Raw genomic sequence first — 18124 nt, forward strand, 5'->3', positions numbered from 1 at the left:
AAATGGTGATACCAACGTAATGAAAGAAATGACTATACTTTTGGAGGTATTTTTCGTTAGTATAGAAAAAATGTTAGCAGTTTTTAGGAAATCGAGAGCGCCCTCTACTAAATAATGCGATTGGAGGAAATTTAAGCGCGGAAATTGAAACAAAATAATAGTGCATTACTGCAATATTCATAATAAATAATAAAATATCTATATAAGTTAGTTTCAAATAAATTATTGTCAATAAAAAAATTAACAAACAATTAAGTACTACGAATAATAAGTATAAAATAATAATAAACAACCTCACTCATGCTCGAAGCTAAAAATTTACTTGATGATAGTATCAGAGTCTATGTTTGGATAGCTACGTGGAATTGCGCGAGGCTAATAATTGTCGAAGCCGAGCTTCGATTCTTGCGAATGGCGAATATTTTTTTTTCCTTAACTAATAACAAATAATTAATAATTGTCTTTAAATGATGAATAATCAAATAAAATGAATCGTAGAATTTTTTTTTTTTATTTGGAAAGAGAGTAAATATCAAACTATTCAGAAATTTTTTTTAATGATAGTAAGTCATAAATATACTAATTGTTAATGAAAAAAAAAAAATAATAAATACGACCAAAAATGAATAATAAATTATCAGAAACAAACCCACTCATGTTCGAGGCTTAAGAATCACATGGTGACAAAAACAGTTATCTACTTAGATAGTCGCGAGAGATTCTTTGAGACCAGTGATTGACAGCGGAGAGGATCAATTCTCACCAGCGGAGAGTATTTTTTTTCAATTAATCAATAACAAAATTAAATTTAACGGCGGAAATAATCTAAATGTTTATTATACTTGAAATAAATTTTTTTATTCAATTTTATTTTTATTTAATTTACGTTTTATTTTTATTCAATTTTATTTTTATTTGATTTACATTTTATTTTTATTCAATTTTATTTTTATTTGAGTCATATACCGAGAAAATAATATTGCGAAATTAATTTTTACTTAAACTAAGGGCTGAGAAGTGATCAATTAATAAAATATATTAACTATAAATAAATAAATTATTAAAAATATTTTGCGCTACCGGTATCCTGTCGTGTATAAAAAGTATACACAAGACTGGATGTAGTGTCTCAGCTGAAAGAAAAACTGCAGTTGATAATATTGAAGTAAGAATTACTCGGGGGCTGTGCATAAATGCAATTTTCAATGATCAATATTAAAGTACATAAATAATTAAGTTCTTTGTTTATAAAATTTTTAACAATACTTATTAATATCTTATCATTAATGTATTAATAAAATTGAAAACTTTTTCAAGTTATTTTTCGATAAAAAAATTTAAATAATGTAACTAGCTCATTGTCTAATTGAAAGAAAAAATAAATGTTGAATTAGAGAAATAGGCGTAAATAGTTATTAGATTTTATATATTGCTGATTAATTATCATTAATCAAGAATAAACGCTTCTAATCACAAAAATTCGAGATAACCAAAATTAACGCATATGATCGCAGTAATTGTGGCTACAAGAATGGCGGATAATGTTTTTCCGGTTTATCTTTCGGATATTGTTATTATTATTGTCAGTGCTGCCACATTTGAGGAATCAATAATGGTGAAATTTCATTTTCTACAGTTGCAACTCTCTTTACCTCCGGAGACAAAATTGGGCATGGTGGGGGCCCAGAGTGAGCAGCCCCTGCCTGACACAATGCACGGCTCACCTATATAATAACCCGTAAAATAGCCCCTCCTACTCTTTCTTTAGGCCCGAAGATCGAGGCGCACCAGTGCTAGTCGAATAGTTATCGATCTCTAGCGACTTATCGATGCAGGGTAATTTCACCCTGTTACAAATTAAAAAACACAAATAAAGGATTTAGCATGCTGACAACACGTTCTTGATAAACTTAGGTGTTAATTAATAACGAACTTAAAAAAATTTGTTCTTAAAACTATAATAATAAATATGTTAGATAATAACAAACACAAAATTAATTTGCTCTTAAAATTCGTCAATTTTATCTTGTTTTCGTCGGGTTGTGAATCTTAGGAGAATAGTAAATATATATGTACTCAGAAAAATATACAATAAATAAAGTGAGAATAGGAGAAGATTCATAAATAAAGATGACATGCAAAATCGTGAAGCATTCCACATTTTTAAAATTAAATAATGTGAAGCGAGAAAGAATAAGAGTTACGGCAAGTATTACGTGAAGCGTTCCACATTCACGTAACAGGATAATTGGGAGGATAGCTTGCGAGAAAATTCGGCGAGGAAAATCGCCAAATTAGTGATTATTTAGGTTAAAAAAAAAATTTCATCATTTAACTGAAGATTACTGAGAGAAACAAAGCTGTAAATTTCAGTACTTCTACTAAATTTTAGCATGCATTGACTAGAAGCCAGTGTCCCACCAGTCACATGTGACTGGTGGGACATATTTTAAATGATCTTCAAAACAATATTTTGGATTTTTTGACAATTATAAAAAGTTTTAATTATTTTTCACATGTTTATTGTTACTTCTACAAAAAAAAAAAATTGAACAATTCATATTTGAAGTTGGGAAAACAACTTTTCTATCTTTTTTCGTAACTTGTGGGACATGTGATGAGCTTATGTTCATATACGAAATATGCAAAAACTAAGGTATCTTTTCGTTTGAACCAAACATCATTCTTTTCTTTATTTAATTCTTCTTCTTAAGTACAATGAATCACTGACTCGAATTGATAAGATGATTTAAAAAACGTGTTGCCGACTTAAACAACATTTGGCCCGGATACCAGTTAGTACGACTGAAAAGTTACTAGGAGAGAAAAATCGATTTTCTTATTGATTAAAAAAAATTTTCTTTACAAATTCGTAAAATACAGACTTTTAATATTAAATTAAGACTAAATTAGAATTAACTAGAGAAATTTTTAAATTTTAGTCATTTTCCCATTTTGCATGGAATGCCCCCTATTCAATTAGCCCCAATAATTAATTAAAATAAATAAACAAATAAACTAATAAATTAAACAATTACAAGTCAAAATTCATTAAGGGCGCCACCAAGATTTTTATCACTGTTCTTGGAACTGGAAGAGCAATGAGAGTTTACCGCCAGGGATTGAGAGAGTGGAGGAATGTGCTGTTAAATAAAAATAATTAGTTAAACAATGTACTGGTATTTATTAACAATTTCAAAATAAAAAAAGACCATTCGGCAGCCGAAATGAAAGTAGATTTCATTTTATTTATTTATTTATTTATTTTTTATTTATTCATGATAAATGCCAAGGCACAGGCCGAATGGCAAGGTATTTGAATTACATTTGAAATGTGTATGAATATAAGTATACATTATATTATTTGCAAAGTTACTTAAAATTATATAAAATACACAATATAGATAGATAAGAGGCTACATTAAAATATTCAGTCAAATAATTAATTGTAATACTTGGATATAAGTTTTGGTTTATAGTTATGAATATTTAAATATTGAGATTTATTAATTTTTTGGTATACTAAAGTTTAGATTTATTAATATGATTTAGATAATAGAATTTAGTTGATAAAATTTAAACACTGAGATTTAAACAAGGCCAATTATAATAAGAATACGCTTTTCAGGCCCTTGAGTTAGAATGATTTGAAATAAACTATATCGTAAACTTATAAATTAAGATTTAAAATTCCATAGATTCAATTAAAATACATATATTGCATAGGTAAGGTAGAGACGTCAAATTAACAATTATGTTAGAAATCATTAGATAATAGATACTCAAACATGCTCTTTTTAAATATCTCTAAGGAACTCGCGTCTAATACATCTACTGGTAGTTTTTGCCAGAGACGTATTGCTGAAATCACAAATGAATGTTCCAGATATGATGTTGAGAATTTTGGAATTAAAAAATTAACATTATTGTTTTTGATCGCTAATCTCTCAGACCTTCTTGAATCATCTTCTCTAAATAATTCTCTTAGATAACTAGGCTTACCAATAGATAACAATTTATAAAAATAAGTAGCTAGAAAATAAACTCTTCTAGATTTAACTGATAACCATTTTAATTCTTGCCCATACGGTGTAATATGTTCATCTCGGCGAAGATTAAAGATGAATCTTATTGCATTATTTAAAGAATGCTGTAGATTTAAATCATTTTCTGCATTAGAATCTATAAGTACTATAGAACATCAATCAATTAATGGCCAAACTATAGCTGCTACTAATAATTTCCTTATTTCAGGAGTGAAAATATTTTTCCGAGTCTTTAAACAATACAATGTGGCGTTAATCTTCTTAATCGTATGTGAAATATAATTTTTCCAGGAGAGATCATTACTCATAATCAATCCAAGACACTTTGTATGATTAATATAAGGTAGTTCAACATTATCAAAAATAATTAATGGAAGAGAGACCCAATCAATTTGTTTTAGTTTACTATTTGTTCCAATGATCATAGCTTTCGTTTTCATCAAATTAACCAACAGACCATGCTCCTTTGCCCAGTCAGAAATAGCTTGGGCATCCTTAGTAACTAAATCAACTGCATTAAGGATATTATTAATTTCAAAATGAAAATATATATATTTATCATCTGCAAATTGCCCATATTTACAAAAAGTAATCCGTCTGACTACTAAATTTATCACTATAAGAAATAAGATTGGTCCCAATACAAAACCTTGAGAAACCCCTGATAAAGTTTCGAGAAATTCAAGTGGAAAATTATCTTCATCTATAATTGATTGTGAACGGTTTGATAGATATGAAAAAAACCAAGTGATAGTATTTAAAGAAAAACCTAATTCAAACAATGCTTTTAATATCACTTTGTGATCAAAATAATCAAATGCCTTACTTAAATCAAATAAAACTAGAAGTGTTAATTCTCCTCTATCCATTGCATTACAAATATCATCAGTTAATTTGAGAAGGGCGGTTTGTGTGCTATGATTTTTTCTAAAGCCAGATTGAAATGTGTCTAGTAACTCATTTTCATCCAGATAGTTTACTACTTGGTTTGCAACTATTCTTTCAAAAACTTTACTCAAATGGGATAAATTATTACTTATCAATCAAAATTACGATTGAATTTTAAAGTATGATTTTTATTGCCATTATTACAATAAAAGTTTTCTAATGAAAAAAATAAAATAAAAATTTTATAAAAAAAATGCAATAGCAAATTTCATAATTGGCATCGCGGAGTAGGACATAATTTTGGGACTACACATATGATATGGTACTCAACTTAAAGCTTATTTAAGGAGCTTTCAGAAGCAATTTACAGATATTCAATAAGTTATCGCATTCAAAAGTTATTCTAGTAATAATGTGAAGAAATATGAATTTTTATGATTTTGAAAATTTTGAAATCCTGGCATTTCTAAATTACTTGACCGATTAAGCTCACCTTAGAACTTGACTCCGGTATCTATCTGTAGCATAACTATGTTGAGATTAGTAAGGATCCGTTGTAAATTGGTGACGCTATCGTTGTGACAAGCCGCATTATATCGTATATATTAGGGTGCTTTTTTTTTTCATTTTTTTTTTCGGTCCCATCGTAAAATTTTATTGCAAGTATCCAAGAAAAAATGCCCTGCAAGTTTGGGCCCTTAATATTAATATGAGCGGATTTCATGGAAAAATCAAGTTTAGAGGCCTGTACTACCTCGCCGGTTCGAGTTACGACTTGGCCGCAGTGAACACTTTTGTAGAGCGTTCAATTCTGAAAAAAACTCTTTAATTTATGAGAGGTTTACACACACACACACACACACACACACACACACACACACACACACACACACATACCGACAGACAGACATAGTGACAACCTCGCGGGAGTAGTCAGGGAAGCTTCCTGTAACCTTCAAACGTCAAGATCTGATGAAAACTCGATTTTTGCAAAATGAGGTAAAACCAATAACTTCCCGATTTTTGGAAATCTTCGATTTTCTTAGCGGGAAGTTAAAAATATTATATGCTATATTTACATTTTATATCTAATAACTTGGGTCTTCCTGATCAGTGGTCCTTGTAGATTAGTTAAAGCAGCAACGATTATATTATCCATTTGAGGAATTAGTTTGATATTGACACATGAATGAGGTTAACAAATTACCAATTCTCGTATTCTTCTTATCAATCTTTCAATGTGAATACGGAGGCTTGCGATTCGTTTGGTAGCAATAACTTCATCATGACTTGGTTTATTCTGAGAACTTACCGTCCGTGATCTAATTAACGTACAGCTTTTTTCAATCACCAAATTTTCTATGTGTAAAGCCCCTATCAGCTAATACCACAGCACCTGATTTCAAACAATCCAAATACCCCGATTGAGAAACAATTTCGGCATCCGATGTTCTACCACCGAAGCCAGGTGAAATAAAATTAACAATACCATCAGGGGTACAAGAAACTAAATATTTAGCCGTGTTACACTTCTTGTACTCAGACCAAGTAAATGATTGTTTTACATGATCTGTTGACTTTTTTATTTCAATTTCTAAACAATCTATTATTGATTGTACAGCAGCATAACGACTTCGAAAACTTATTGGCAACTGACGTTTGATTCTTACCGATAAAGGCCAAATAATAAAGTCTTTTAAATATTCTGCCATGATTGGCAATGTCTTGGTGAATATACGACTTATATTGGAAGTTTACATTCAAAATTGTCGACTAAAATCGCCAAATTTTCATATAGTCTTATTTTTTTTAACGTAATAAATATATCAACGTCAGTTAAATTAGCAGTGTGCAAAATATCAATAATATCTAATTAATCACTCGGAATCCCGATGTATTTACGAGGTAATAGTCGGATTCTTTCAAATGTTTGCTTAAGATTACATTTTTGAAATTCTCCTTGTTTAAGTGCATTTTTCTAGTCACTTTCTATGCTTTCTTTTGTAGATAAAAAATTATTTGATGAAGAAGAGGGGAATGAAGCTGCAGTTGTGTTAGATGATAAAATGATAGTATTAGGCGATAAATTTGTAAGCTCATGATTATTCGTTGATAAAAAACAAGAATGAATCACATTTTTGTTTTCAATTAACTGTTGAATTGGAGACGATACACGATCTTTAGTTACAGGTTTACATTAAACTGTTGTGCTTCTGTTCGAGCTCCTTATTTTTACTTGAACAGCAACATTTACTTTTTGACTTTCGCTAGCAGGATAATAATGGTAAATATTAAATGTATTATTATCAGAATCCTCTTGTGTAGTAAAATTAAGAGAGCCTATGCACTCCACATTCATATCATCCATTGTACTGCTACAGCTTTGGTCCAATGTTAAGTTATTAATATTTAAATCAATTTTTTCAGAATCTTGATCAACATCCATTGAAGAAGGATCTGTGTTTGTAGATTTTGGGTGATCAAAAAATTTGTGTAGCACAATATTTTTTCTCATACTCTTCTTATTACCACCCGAAAAAAAATTTTTCTATATAATCATATATAACACCGGCACACAAAAAAAAAAAGTTGTCTGTACTTGGGACGCGCCACATATATTCCCATGTAATTTGACCCGCTGAACCCGAATTTGAGGTCCGTTTGGCCCCTACACCCTAGGATTTTGAGAAAACTGTAAAAAACCGAAAAAAAACGGGAAAATTGGGGGTTTTGGTGATTGAAAAATTTTTTTAGATTCTAACTATGCATGATTTTCATGTATTTCGATCTGCTTTATACTTATCTGAAGTGTACTCAGACCAGCAGCCATTAAAAGTCTAAGTAAATCCCGAAAAACCCATGAAAATTGCGAAAAAAAACAAAAAATTCCCAATATTGTGATAAAAAAAAATGTATTGAGCTAAATATATGATGATTTTCATGTAGGTTTATCGACGACATATAAATCTCCAACTTTTATAACTCAGACGTCTCGAAAACATCAAACAAATGTGCAAAAAACCCCGAAAATTGGAAAAAAATCAAATGTAATATAATAAAAATCGAGTTATTATTCAAAATAAATAAAAAAAATCATATCATTCGATCTGTGGTGCATAAAAAAAAAGTATTTCGTCTTAAGACTTAAAAAAAATTAATTTTTTCGGAAAATATCATCAAAACCCTTTGGATTTGAATTTTAATTCGTTCTCCGCTTATATCTCACCCTTTTATCTTCAAACGTCCTGCATAAAGGGTTTCTCTTTCGTTTCCTCTCTTCTTCGGGTAAATCTCTCTTTTTTAATTATTACGTAAATAATTATAATTATATATGACTACTAGCTGTTACCCGCCCGCTTCGCTGGGCACTTCATAGAATTGTATTTTTAGAGATCTAGACTTGAAATTTAATGGGAGTATTGTTTAGATTTGTACAGATTTCAAATTTCATCACATTGGCCCGTACCTTTTATCCCTGTGATTATTCTAGCTAATATTCATTGTAAATTTTAATGTGCAATCACTATGATATTTCAGTGGTATTTTTCCAAAAGTGAATAATGACTGAAACGAAGAAAAAAATTTGAAACGATCATTGAAAGTTTCAGTTAAAGTAATTGCGCGTCTCATAAGTTAAGTTTAAATTTGGCTAGCTTGAAGCGTGAATTATTAAAAAAGGAAAATATTTAAATCCGTTGGCCTTGGAGGCCATTCCCGAAAGTTCCTGTTTTTCTCGAGATTCTATTAAATTCTATATCTGTAGGAACTGTATTTGAAAAGTATAAATTTTTTGACAATTATCACTCCCACACTCTTATATGGGAGAGGAATTTCATGAGATCCTATTCGAGAAAATTTCTACATTATAAACAACAGGTTTCAACAAAACTTCAAGTCCATAGAAACTTTTGTTTGGAAATGAGAGATTTTCATTGTTAACACCCCCGCAATCCCTTCTAGGGTTAGAATTCGAGAAAATCCATTCTTAGCTGAACTTGACATCATACACGAAGATTCTCACCAAATTTAGAGTCTGTAGAAGTTACAGTTTGGAAATTAAAATTTTAGATTTTAGCACCCATCCCCGCAATTCCTATGGGGGCGTCCATAAATTACGTGAGGCATTTTTTAAAATTTTTCGACCCCCCCTCCCACCTTGATAAAATTTCATAAGATTTTCCCCAACTCCCTCCTCCCTCCCCTAATCTCACGCGAGATTCTTTAAAATTTATGTTTTGGCTGTAAACGTGATGGATTATTGAAAAAAAAAAAAAGCGCCAATCGGCTACACTCGACATGGATAGGTAGATTTCTTGTTTGAATATTGAAAAAAACACGTTATTAAAAGGCCGTAATGTCCTAAAATTTATTTTCTATTATATTTTTGCAAATAACGTAATGGGATTAACTATAACAAATAGATATTTGAAGTCATTTACCTAAAAAATCAGATTTTTTACATATAAAAGTCATTTGATGATAAAAGCTAAAATTTAATTTATTCTTGATTTTTTTTGAATTTTCTGACTACGAAATAAATTGAAAAAAGTATTAAAAGTCGACGAACAATAGCTTAAATTGAAGATAATTAAACATATTACGACAAAATTTTATTGAAATTACGACATGAGACCGGCTACCACCGATAGATTTCTAAATAAATCTACCTAAAAAATTAGTGAACCTATCGATCAATAATCAAATTAAACAATCGAGCGCTACTTTGCTGCTCTGCAGGGTTCAGACGAATACGACAAACACCATTGTGTCAAATTTGGCCATATTTTATTATAGAAATAATATTTCACGCAATTTTACACTGTTTTCTGCTAGAGAAAAAATTACGTGATATTTGTTAAGATCCCCCCTCCCCCCTAAGTGAGATTTGGTAAGATTTAGCTTGATCCACTCCCCCCCTAGAACACCTCACGTAATTAATGGATGCCCCCTATCGGAAATAGTCTTTATTGAAGTTCATTGTGAGATGATCTCTACATGAGAAATAAAAGATTTTTACCAAATTTAGAGTTTTTAGAAGCTATATTTTGGAAATTAACATTTTTTATTGTTAACACCCACCCCCGCGATCTTTATTGGAGGTAATTCGTAGTAAAGTCCGTTCTTAAATAATTTCTATATTATATGTAGAAGACTCTTACTAAATTTGGGGTCTGTAGGAGCTATAGCTTGGAAAATAAAAATTTTATTTGTTAACAACTACCCCCACAAACCCCTGTGAGGTGAACCATCGTGAAATTCGTTCGTATATTATTTCTACATCTCTTACAGAAAATTCTTACCCAATTTGGAATATATGGGAGCTGTAGTTTACAAACGGGAATTTTTTATTGTTAACGCCCCCGCAATTCTCTTTGAGGTAGAATATCGTAGAATTCGTTCATAAATTATTTTTCCATCACTTACAGAAAGTTCCTACAAAATTTGGAGTCTGTAAGAGCTACAACTTTAAAATTCAAAATTTTCATTGTTTATACCCATCCCCGCAACCCCTGTGGGGTGAGATATCGTAAAATTCGTTTATAGATTATTTCTAGTCGATAGAAACTATAGTTTAAGAACGGGAATTTTTCATTGTTAATGCCGTCGCAAACCCCTTTGGGGGAGGAATTTAATAAAATCCATTCTTAGCTGAACTTGACAGGAAAATTATATCGGAAGATTTCTACCAAATTTAGAGTCTATAAAAGTTACAGTTTGGAAATTAAAATTGAAAATTCTAACACTCACCCCCGCAATCGCTATTAAAGGTAGAATTTATTGAAATCCTCATTTAGATCACTTCTACATCACACATAGAAGACTCTCACCGAATTTGGAGTCTGTAGGAGCTATAGCTAGGAAATTTAAAATTGTAATTGTTAACACCTACCCCCGAAATCCATATTTGGAGTAGGTTATCATTAAATATGCTCTTAGATCATTTCTACCTCAAATATAGCAGATTCTTACTAAATTTAGAGCCTATGGGAGCTTTAGCTTAGAAATTTAAAATTTTCATTGATAGCACCCACCCCCACAATCCATATTTGGAGGAGGTTGTTATAAAATTCACTATTAGATCATTTCTGGATCACATATAAATGATTCCTACCAAATTTGAAACCTATAGGAGCTATAGTTTAGAAATTTTTTATTTTTATTGTTAACCCCTACCCCGCAATCTTTATTGGGGATGAGTTATCATAAAATCCGCTCATAGATAATTTCTACACCACATATAGGAGATTCCTACTAAATTTGGAGTAGATAGGAGCTATAGTTTAAAAATGGGAATTTTTCATTGTCAACGCCCCCGCAACCCCCCTTGTGGGTGGAATTTCGTAAAATCCGTTCTTAGCTGACCTCTACTCGGCGAAAGGAATATTCCTACCAAATTTCAAATCTCTACGCCTTATGGTTCCAGAGATATCGTGATAAGTCAATATATAGGTGGAAATCTCATATATATATATATATATAGATTTATTGGCACCAGATGTACAGCTTGTCTAACAAACTCTGATACATCTTTCGCTTAAATCTACTTTTCTTATACTAATTTTATAATTTATTATTTTATTTTAGTATTCGAACTTGAAAGTTAATCTATAACGCTAGTAAATACTTTCTTCGACTTTGGGTCGTTTCCTTAGTTTCAGTTTATCGCATATAGCAGATTCTTTTCAAATTTGGAGCTTATAGGAGCTACAGCTCGAAAATTTAAAACTTTAATTGTTAAAACCCACCCCCGCACCCTCCTGTGGGGAGGGATATCGTAAGATTCGTTCATAAATTAATTTTACATTACTTACAGAAAATTCATACAAAATTATGAGTCTGTCGAAGCTGTAGCTCGGAAATTTAAAATTTTCATTGTTAACGCCCACCCCCGCAATCCATATTGGGGGTAGGCTGTCATTAAATCCGCTTTTAAATTATTTCTACATGCCATAGAACAGATTCTTACCAAATTTGGAGCCTATAGGAGCTACAGCTCGGAAATTTGAAATTTTAATTGTTAAGATCCACCCCCGCACTTCTCTGTGGAGTGGGATATCGTAAAATTCGTTCATAAATTATTTTTACATCACTTACGAAAAATTCATACAAAATTAGGAGTCTGTAGGAGCTAAAAGTCGAAAATTTTTAATTTTCATTGTCAACGTCCACCCCCGCAATCCATATTGGGAGTAGATTGTCATAAAATCCACTCTTAGATTATTTTTACCTCGCATATAGCAGATACTTATCAAATTTTGAGCCTTTAGGAGCTACAGCTAAAAAAATTAAAATTTTCATTGCTTATCTAGCTTCGATAGAAGCTATAGGTTAAGAATGGGAATTTTTTATTGTTATCGCCCCCGCAACCACCCTTGTGGGTTGAATTTCCTAAAATCCGTTCTTAGCTGAACTCTACTCGGCGTAAGGAATATTCCTACCAAATTTCAAGTCGCTACGCCTTATGGTTCCAGAGATATCGTGATGAGTCAATATATAGGTGGGAATCTCTTATATATATATAGATATATGGAGCAATATACAGCCAGACAAGATTATACATAGTTCTATATATATATATATATATATATATATATATATAATTCTCGTGTCACAGTTTTCGTTGCCATACTCCTCCGAAACGGCTTGACCGATTTTGATGAAATTTTTTGTGCTCATCCGGTATCTATGAGAATCGGCCAACATCTATTTTTCATCCCCCTAAATGTTAGGGGTAGTCCACCCCTAAATTTTTTTGTTTATTTTTTAGACAAAATTTTTAATTTCTATTTTTTTATGATACAACATACAAAAATACATACAATCCTCAATTTTCACCCTTCTACGATCAACCCTTATTTTTTAATAGCCATTTTAGTAATTTAATCATTTTTCCTCTCCGGTCGAAAACTGATCAATCGTCATTTAATTAGTTATCCCCGCCAGATGTCTACAGGTGTCACTTCTGACCCAGTAAACAGCACGGAGTAGGGATGAGAACGAAGCCGGTCTCCTTTCTTTCTCACTCCCTACACAGTTGTCGGCCATCATTATTGTTTATGCATCAAGTGTAGTAGTAACGTTGACAATTATTATTTTGCTATCTCAGTGTAACTCTTATATTAACTTTTAATCATTCCTATTTTATCAATAATAATTAAATTATCAATTTTGAGTGTATTTTGCACGATTAGTTAATCAAGTGATTTTATAACCTCAAAAGTACTCAACACGTGACACGAGCTTCCAATAACAACGGATTTTGTGTTGTAAGTATACTTTCTTTTATTTATATCGAAAATGTTGTTGATCTTATAAAAATGTAATTTTAATTTAATTTTATTAAAAAAATGTTATTGAACAATTAAGATTTTCATAGTTTCCAAAAAATCAATCATTATGAATCTTTATTCTGAAATGTCAATAGAAATATTGGTTGTATGACAAAATTATAAGAGACAATAGTTTCATAAAATTTAATTTTTTACTTTTGTTTGAAAAATTTTTCTATAAAACTTATATTTTTGTTATAATTTCATAAATTAAAACTAATCATTTCAAAACTGCGGCAAAAATCCTGGCCCTAATTATACTTTTAACATTTTTCATCATTAAATAATTTCATTAATTCTATTTATGTATGTTTTGTACATTGAGCAATGCCAAGAAAACGCAAAGGGGCTGATTTGAGCCGCAGTACAAGTAAAGCTCGAAACTTGCGAAATAGCAGATCCGAAAGAACAGAAGAACAAATCCAGCAACAAAATACTGATGCACGTGTCAGAATGGCGCAATTGCATCAAGAAGAGCCAGAAGATACACGAGCTGAACGCAATGAAGTCAGAAGATTAGAACAACGACAATCACGCCGTTTCACAGTCAATAGACGAAGAACAAATGACCAACAACGACAACAGGTACATCGAGCATTTATATCTGATTCATTCCTGCGTCTAGCATTCCAGTATGAGCCCGATATTGAATATTATGCTCATTCAAAAGTAGTAATTGGTGCTATGGACAAGGAATGTCCGCATTGTCATGCTCTGAAATTCAAAAATGAGCCAGCTGGGATGTGTTGCGTGTCAGGAAAAGTGCAACTACCTGAAATTGAAACACCACCTGAACCATTGAACGGCTTACTTATCGGCATGGATCCAGATTCTAACGTGTTCCTGAAGTCAATTCGAAGATTCAATTCATGCTTTCAAATGACATCGTTCGGAGCAACAGAAATAGTTCGAAATATAAATGCAAATGGTCAACTATTCAATTCTACATTCAAAATCAGAGGCCAAGTTTATCATAAAATGGGCTCACTGCTGCCAATGCCAAACGAACCACATAAATTCTTACAAATCTACTTTATGGGCGGCGAGGATTCCGGAAGCGCACTTGCCAATCGCGTGAATGCACGTTGTGATTATAATAATCTTGATTCACTTTATGCCAGGCGCATCGTCAGCGAGCTAAATGCTCTTTTGAACGAGCACAACGAGTTGTTGAAAATATTCAAATCACATATGCACCAATTACAAAGCGATAATCACGCTATCGTCATTAATCCTGATAAAACACCAGCTGGAGATCATATTCGTAGATTAAATGCACCCGTTGTTGATGATGTTGCTGGAATCATGGTTGGCGATTGTACAGCTGCACGAGAAATTGTGATTCGTAGAAGAAATAATAATCTTCAGTTCATTGCTGACACACATCGTTCATATGACGCTCTCCAATATCCGCTAATATTCTGGAAGGGACAAGACGGATATTGCATAAACATAAAACAACGAGATCCCGTATCAGGTACTTCATTGATTATTAATTTGATCATTAATCATTTAACAAAACAATTAAATTATTGAACGTAATAAATTTAAATTAATTTTTATGAACAAATATTACAGGAGCTGAAACAAACAAGAACGTTAGCTCAAAGGATTATGATGCGTACCGATTAATGATTAGACGTGGCCTGGACAACGTCATTTTACGATGTCGTGAGCTTTGTCAACAATTCATGGTCGACATGTACGCAAAGATTGAGAGCGAACGACTTCGATACTTACGATATAATCAACAAAAGCTGCGCGCGGAAGAGTACATTTATTTGCGAGACGCTATCAACAACAACGCCGACGTCGCCGAAATTGGTAACCATGTCATTTTACCATCATCGTACGTAGGCAGTCCACGTCATATGCAAGAATATATACAGGATGCTCTGACTTTCGTGCGCGAATATGGACGACCATGTTTATTTATCACGTTCACATGTAATCCAAAATGGCCAGAGATTACATCTTTGCTACTGCCTGGCCAAAATGCAATACATCGCCATGACATTACAGCACGTGTGTTCAGACAAAAGTTGAAGTCTTTAATAAGTTTTATTACTAAATCACATGTATTTGGTCCCACACGTTGCTGGATGTATTCGGTTGAGTGGCAAAAGCGAGGATTACCTCATGCACACATTTTGGTTTGGTTCATCGACAAAATCCGTCCTGAAGAAATCGATAGTATCATTTCTGCGGAAATTCCAGATCCATCCACTGACCAACTGCTGTTTGATATTGTTACAACAAACATGATTCATGGTCCATGTGGTACTCTTAATAGTTCATCGCCTTGCATGGCTGATGGAAAATGTACTAAAAATTTCCCTAAAGATTTTACCAATGATACGGTCACAAATGTCGACGGATACCCAATATATCGTCGAAGAAATCATGAAAATGGCGGACAATCATTTATTAAAAATATCATCAACACAGACATTGATATTGACAATCGTTGGGTGGTGCCATATTCGCCTCTGCTGAGCAAGACATATAATGCTCATATTAATGTTGAGTTCTGCAGTTCTGTGAAGAGCATCAAATACATTTGCAAGTATGTCCATAAAGGCAGTAATATGGCGGTGTTTAGAGTAGAAAATACTAATGTGAATGCTCCTCCAGTGAATAAAAACGATGAAATAACGCTCTACCAAATTGGTCGGTACATCAGCTCCAATGAAGCTGCTTGGCGTATCTTTGGTTTTCCAATTCATGAACGGGATCCAGCAGTCGTTCAGATAGCCATCCATCTTGAAAACGGTCAGCGTGTATTTTTCACGAACGAGACAGCGATTGATCGTGCAATAAATCCACCTAAAACTACACTCACTGCATTTTTTGAATTGTGTAATCGTGCGGATGATTTTGGTGCCTTTGCACGAACATTACTCTATTCACAAGTACCACGCTATTTCACATGGACTCAAACAAAAACATGGATGCCCCGCAAGCAAGGCTCACCAGTTGCTGCATGTCTCAATTTATTTAAATCAAACGCCTTGGGGCGATTATTTACAGTCAATCCAAGACACACGGAGTGCTTTTATCTTCGACTGTTGTTGGTTAATGTTACTGGCCCATTATCATTTCAAGATATACGTAAAGTGAATGGGCAACAATGCTGGAAGACGACAACCAGTGGGAATGCATGCTTGCTGAAGCTGCATTGAACTGTACAGCAATACAAATTCGTCTACTATTCGCTATAGTGTTGACTACATGTTTCCCAGCCCGAGCACAGATATTATGGGAAAATCACAAAGATTCAATGACTGATGATATATTGCATCAACATCGTATACGGTGCCACGATCTAACCATAATATTCAGCGACGAAATGTACAATGAAGCATTGATTGCTATTGAGGATCTTTGCATTGTCATTGCCAACTTACCACTTAGTAATTTCGGTATGAATTCGCCAAATCGAACTGCATCTGATTTAATAAATACTGAAATGAATCGTGAACTGCAGTACAGTACTGTAGAAATAGCAGCGATTGTTGCCCGCAATGTCCCACTAATGAATGAGGAACCATTTATGATCGCATTATGCTCGCAGTTTCAGCTGGACAAGGTGGGTTCTTCTTTTTGGATGCACCGGGTGGAACTGGCAAAACATTCGTTATTTTGCTAATTCTTGCTGAAATACGATCAAATAATGGCATCGCATTGGCCGTTGCATCATCGAGCATTGCAGCAACTTTATTGGATGGAGGTAGAACAGCTCATTCAGTATTTAAGCTGCCACTAAATATTCAGAATAACCCTGACGCAGTATGCAACATTAAGAAACAATCGTCCATGGCCACTGTGCTGAAACGGTGTAAAATTATTATCTGGGATGAATGTACTATGGCACACAAACATTCACTTGAGGCGTTGAACAGGACATTGAAAGATATTAAAAACAGTGACAAACTATTTGGCGGAACTCTGTTGGTCCTTTCAGGTGATTTTAGACAAACACTTCCCGTCATTTCACGTTCAACATACGCTGATGAAATCAACGCCTGCTTAAAATCATCGACATTGTGACGTAATGTTGAAATAATACAGCTGAAAGTAAATATGCGCGTTCAAATGCTTTAAGATCCATCCGCTGAAACATTTTCAGAACAACTCTTAGATATCGGTGATGGAAAAGTTGCTATAGATGAAACTGGATACGTAAAATTACCGACCGATTTATGCACAATCGCTGATTCGCAAGATACTCTCATTGAACAAATATTTCCCGATGTACACACACAGTACATAAATCATGAGTGGCTTGCAGAAAGAGCGATTTCAGCGGCAAAAAATGTAGACGTTGACAATTTAAATCTGAAGATACAAATGTTGTTGCCAGGGAACTTGGTATCATATAAATCTATTGATACAGTTTGCGACGACAGCGAAGCAGTAAACTTTCCCACAGAGTTTTTGAACTCACTGGATTTGCCAGGCATGCCATCGCATAATTTACAATTAAAGGTTAGATCTCCAATTATCTTGCTTCGTAATTTGAACCCGCCCCGGCTGTGCAACGGTACGCGATTAGTCATTCAAAAATTAATGAAAAACGTGATCGAAGCCAGGATTTTAAATGGCAAGTTCAGAGGTGAAAATATACTCATACCACGGATTCCTATTATACCTACAGATGTGCCAATTCAATTCAAACGTATTCAGTTTCCGATTAGATTGGCATTTGCAATGACTATCAACAAATCCCAAGGTCAAACGATGTCTGTTTGTGGATTAGATTTGATAACACCATGTTTTTCAGACGGACAATTATACATGGCATGCTCTCGAGTGGGTAAACCATCCAGTTTGTTTGTGTTAGCTAAAGATGGACTAACA

At 33.0% G+C, this 18124-nt stretch overlaps 2 protein-coding genes across 2 annotated transcripts in view; both read left to right on the plus strand.

Annotated features, from left to right (window-relative positions):
- Positions 1–18124, plus strand: part of LOC123261103 (putative leucine-rich repeat-containing protein DDB_G0290503) — a 142699-nt gene that overhangs the window by 6481 nt on the left and 118094 nt on the right. The gene's annotated exons all lie outside the window — the stretch shown is intronic.
- LOC123261104 lies at positions 13910–18084 on the plus strand. The gene is made up of 2 exons (XM_044722597.1): positions 13910–14741; positions 14843–18084. The coding sequence occupies exons 1-2, from the start codon at positions 13949–13951 to the stop codon at positions 16444–16446; spliced, it is 2397 nt and encodes a 798-aa protein (XP_044578532.1). The 5' UTR covers positions 13910–13948; the 3' UTR covers positions 16447–18084.

Source organism: Cotesia glomerata, linkage group LG3, assembly GCF_020080835.1.
Source record: "Cotesia glomerata isolate CgM1 linkage group LG3, MPM_Cglom_v2.3, whole genome shotgun sequence".
Taxonomy (NCBI): Eukaryota; Metazoa; Arthropoda; class Insecta; order Hymenoptera; family Braconidae; genus Cotesia; species Cotesia glomerata.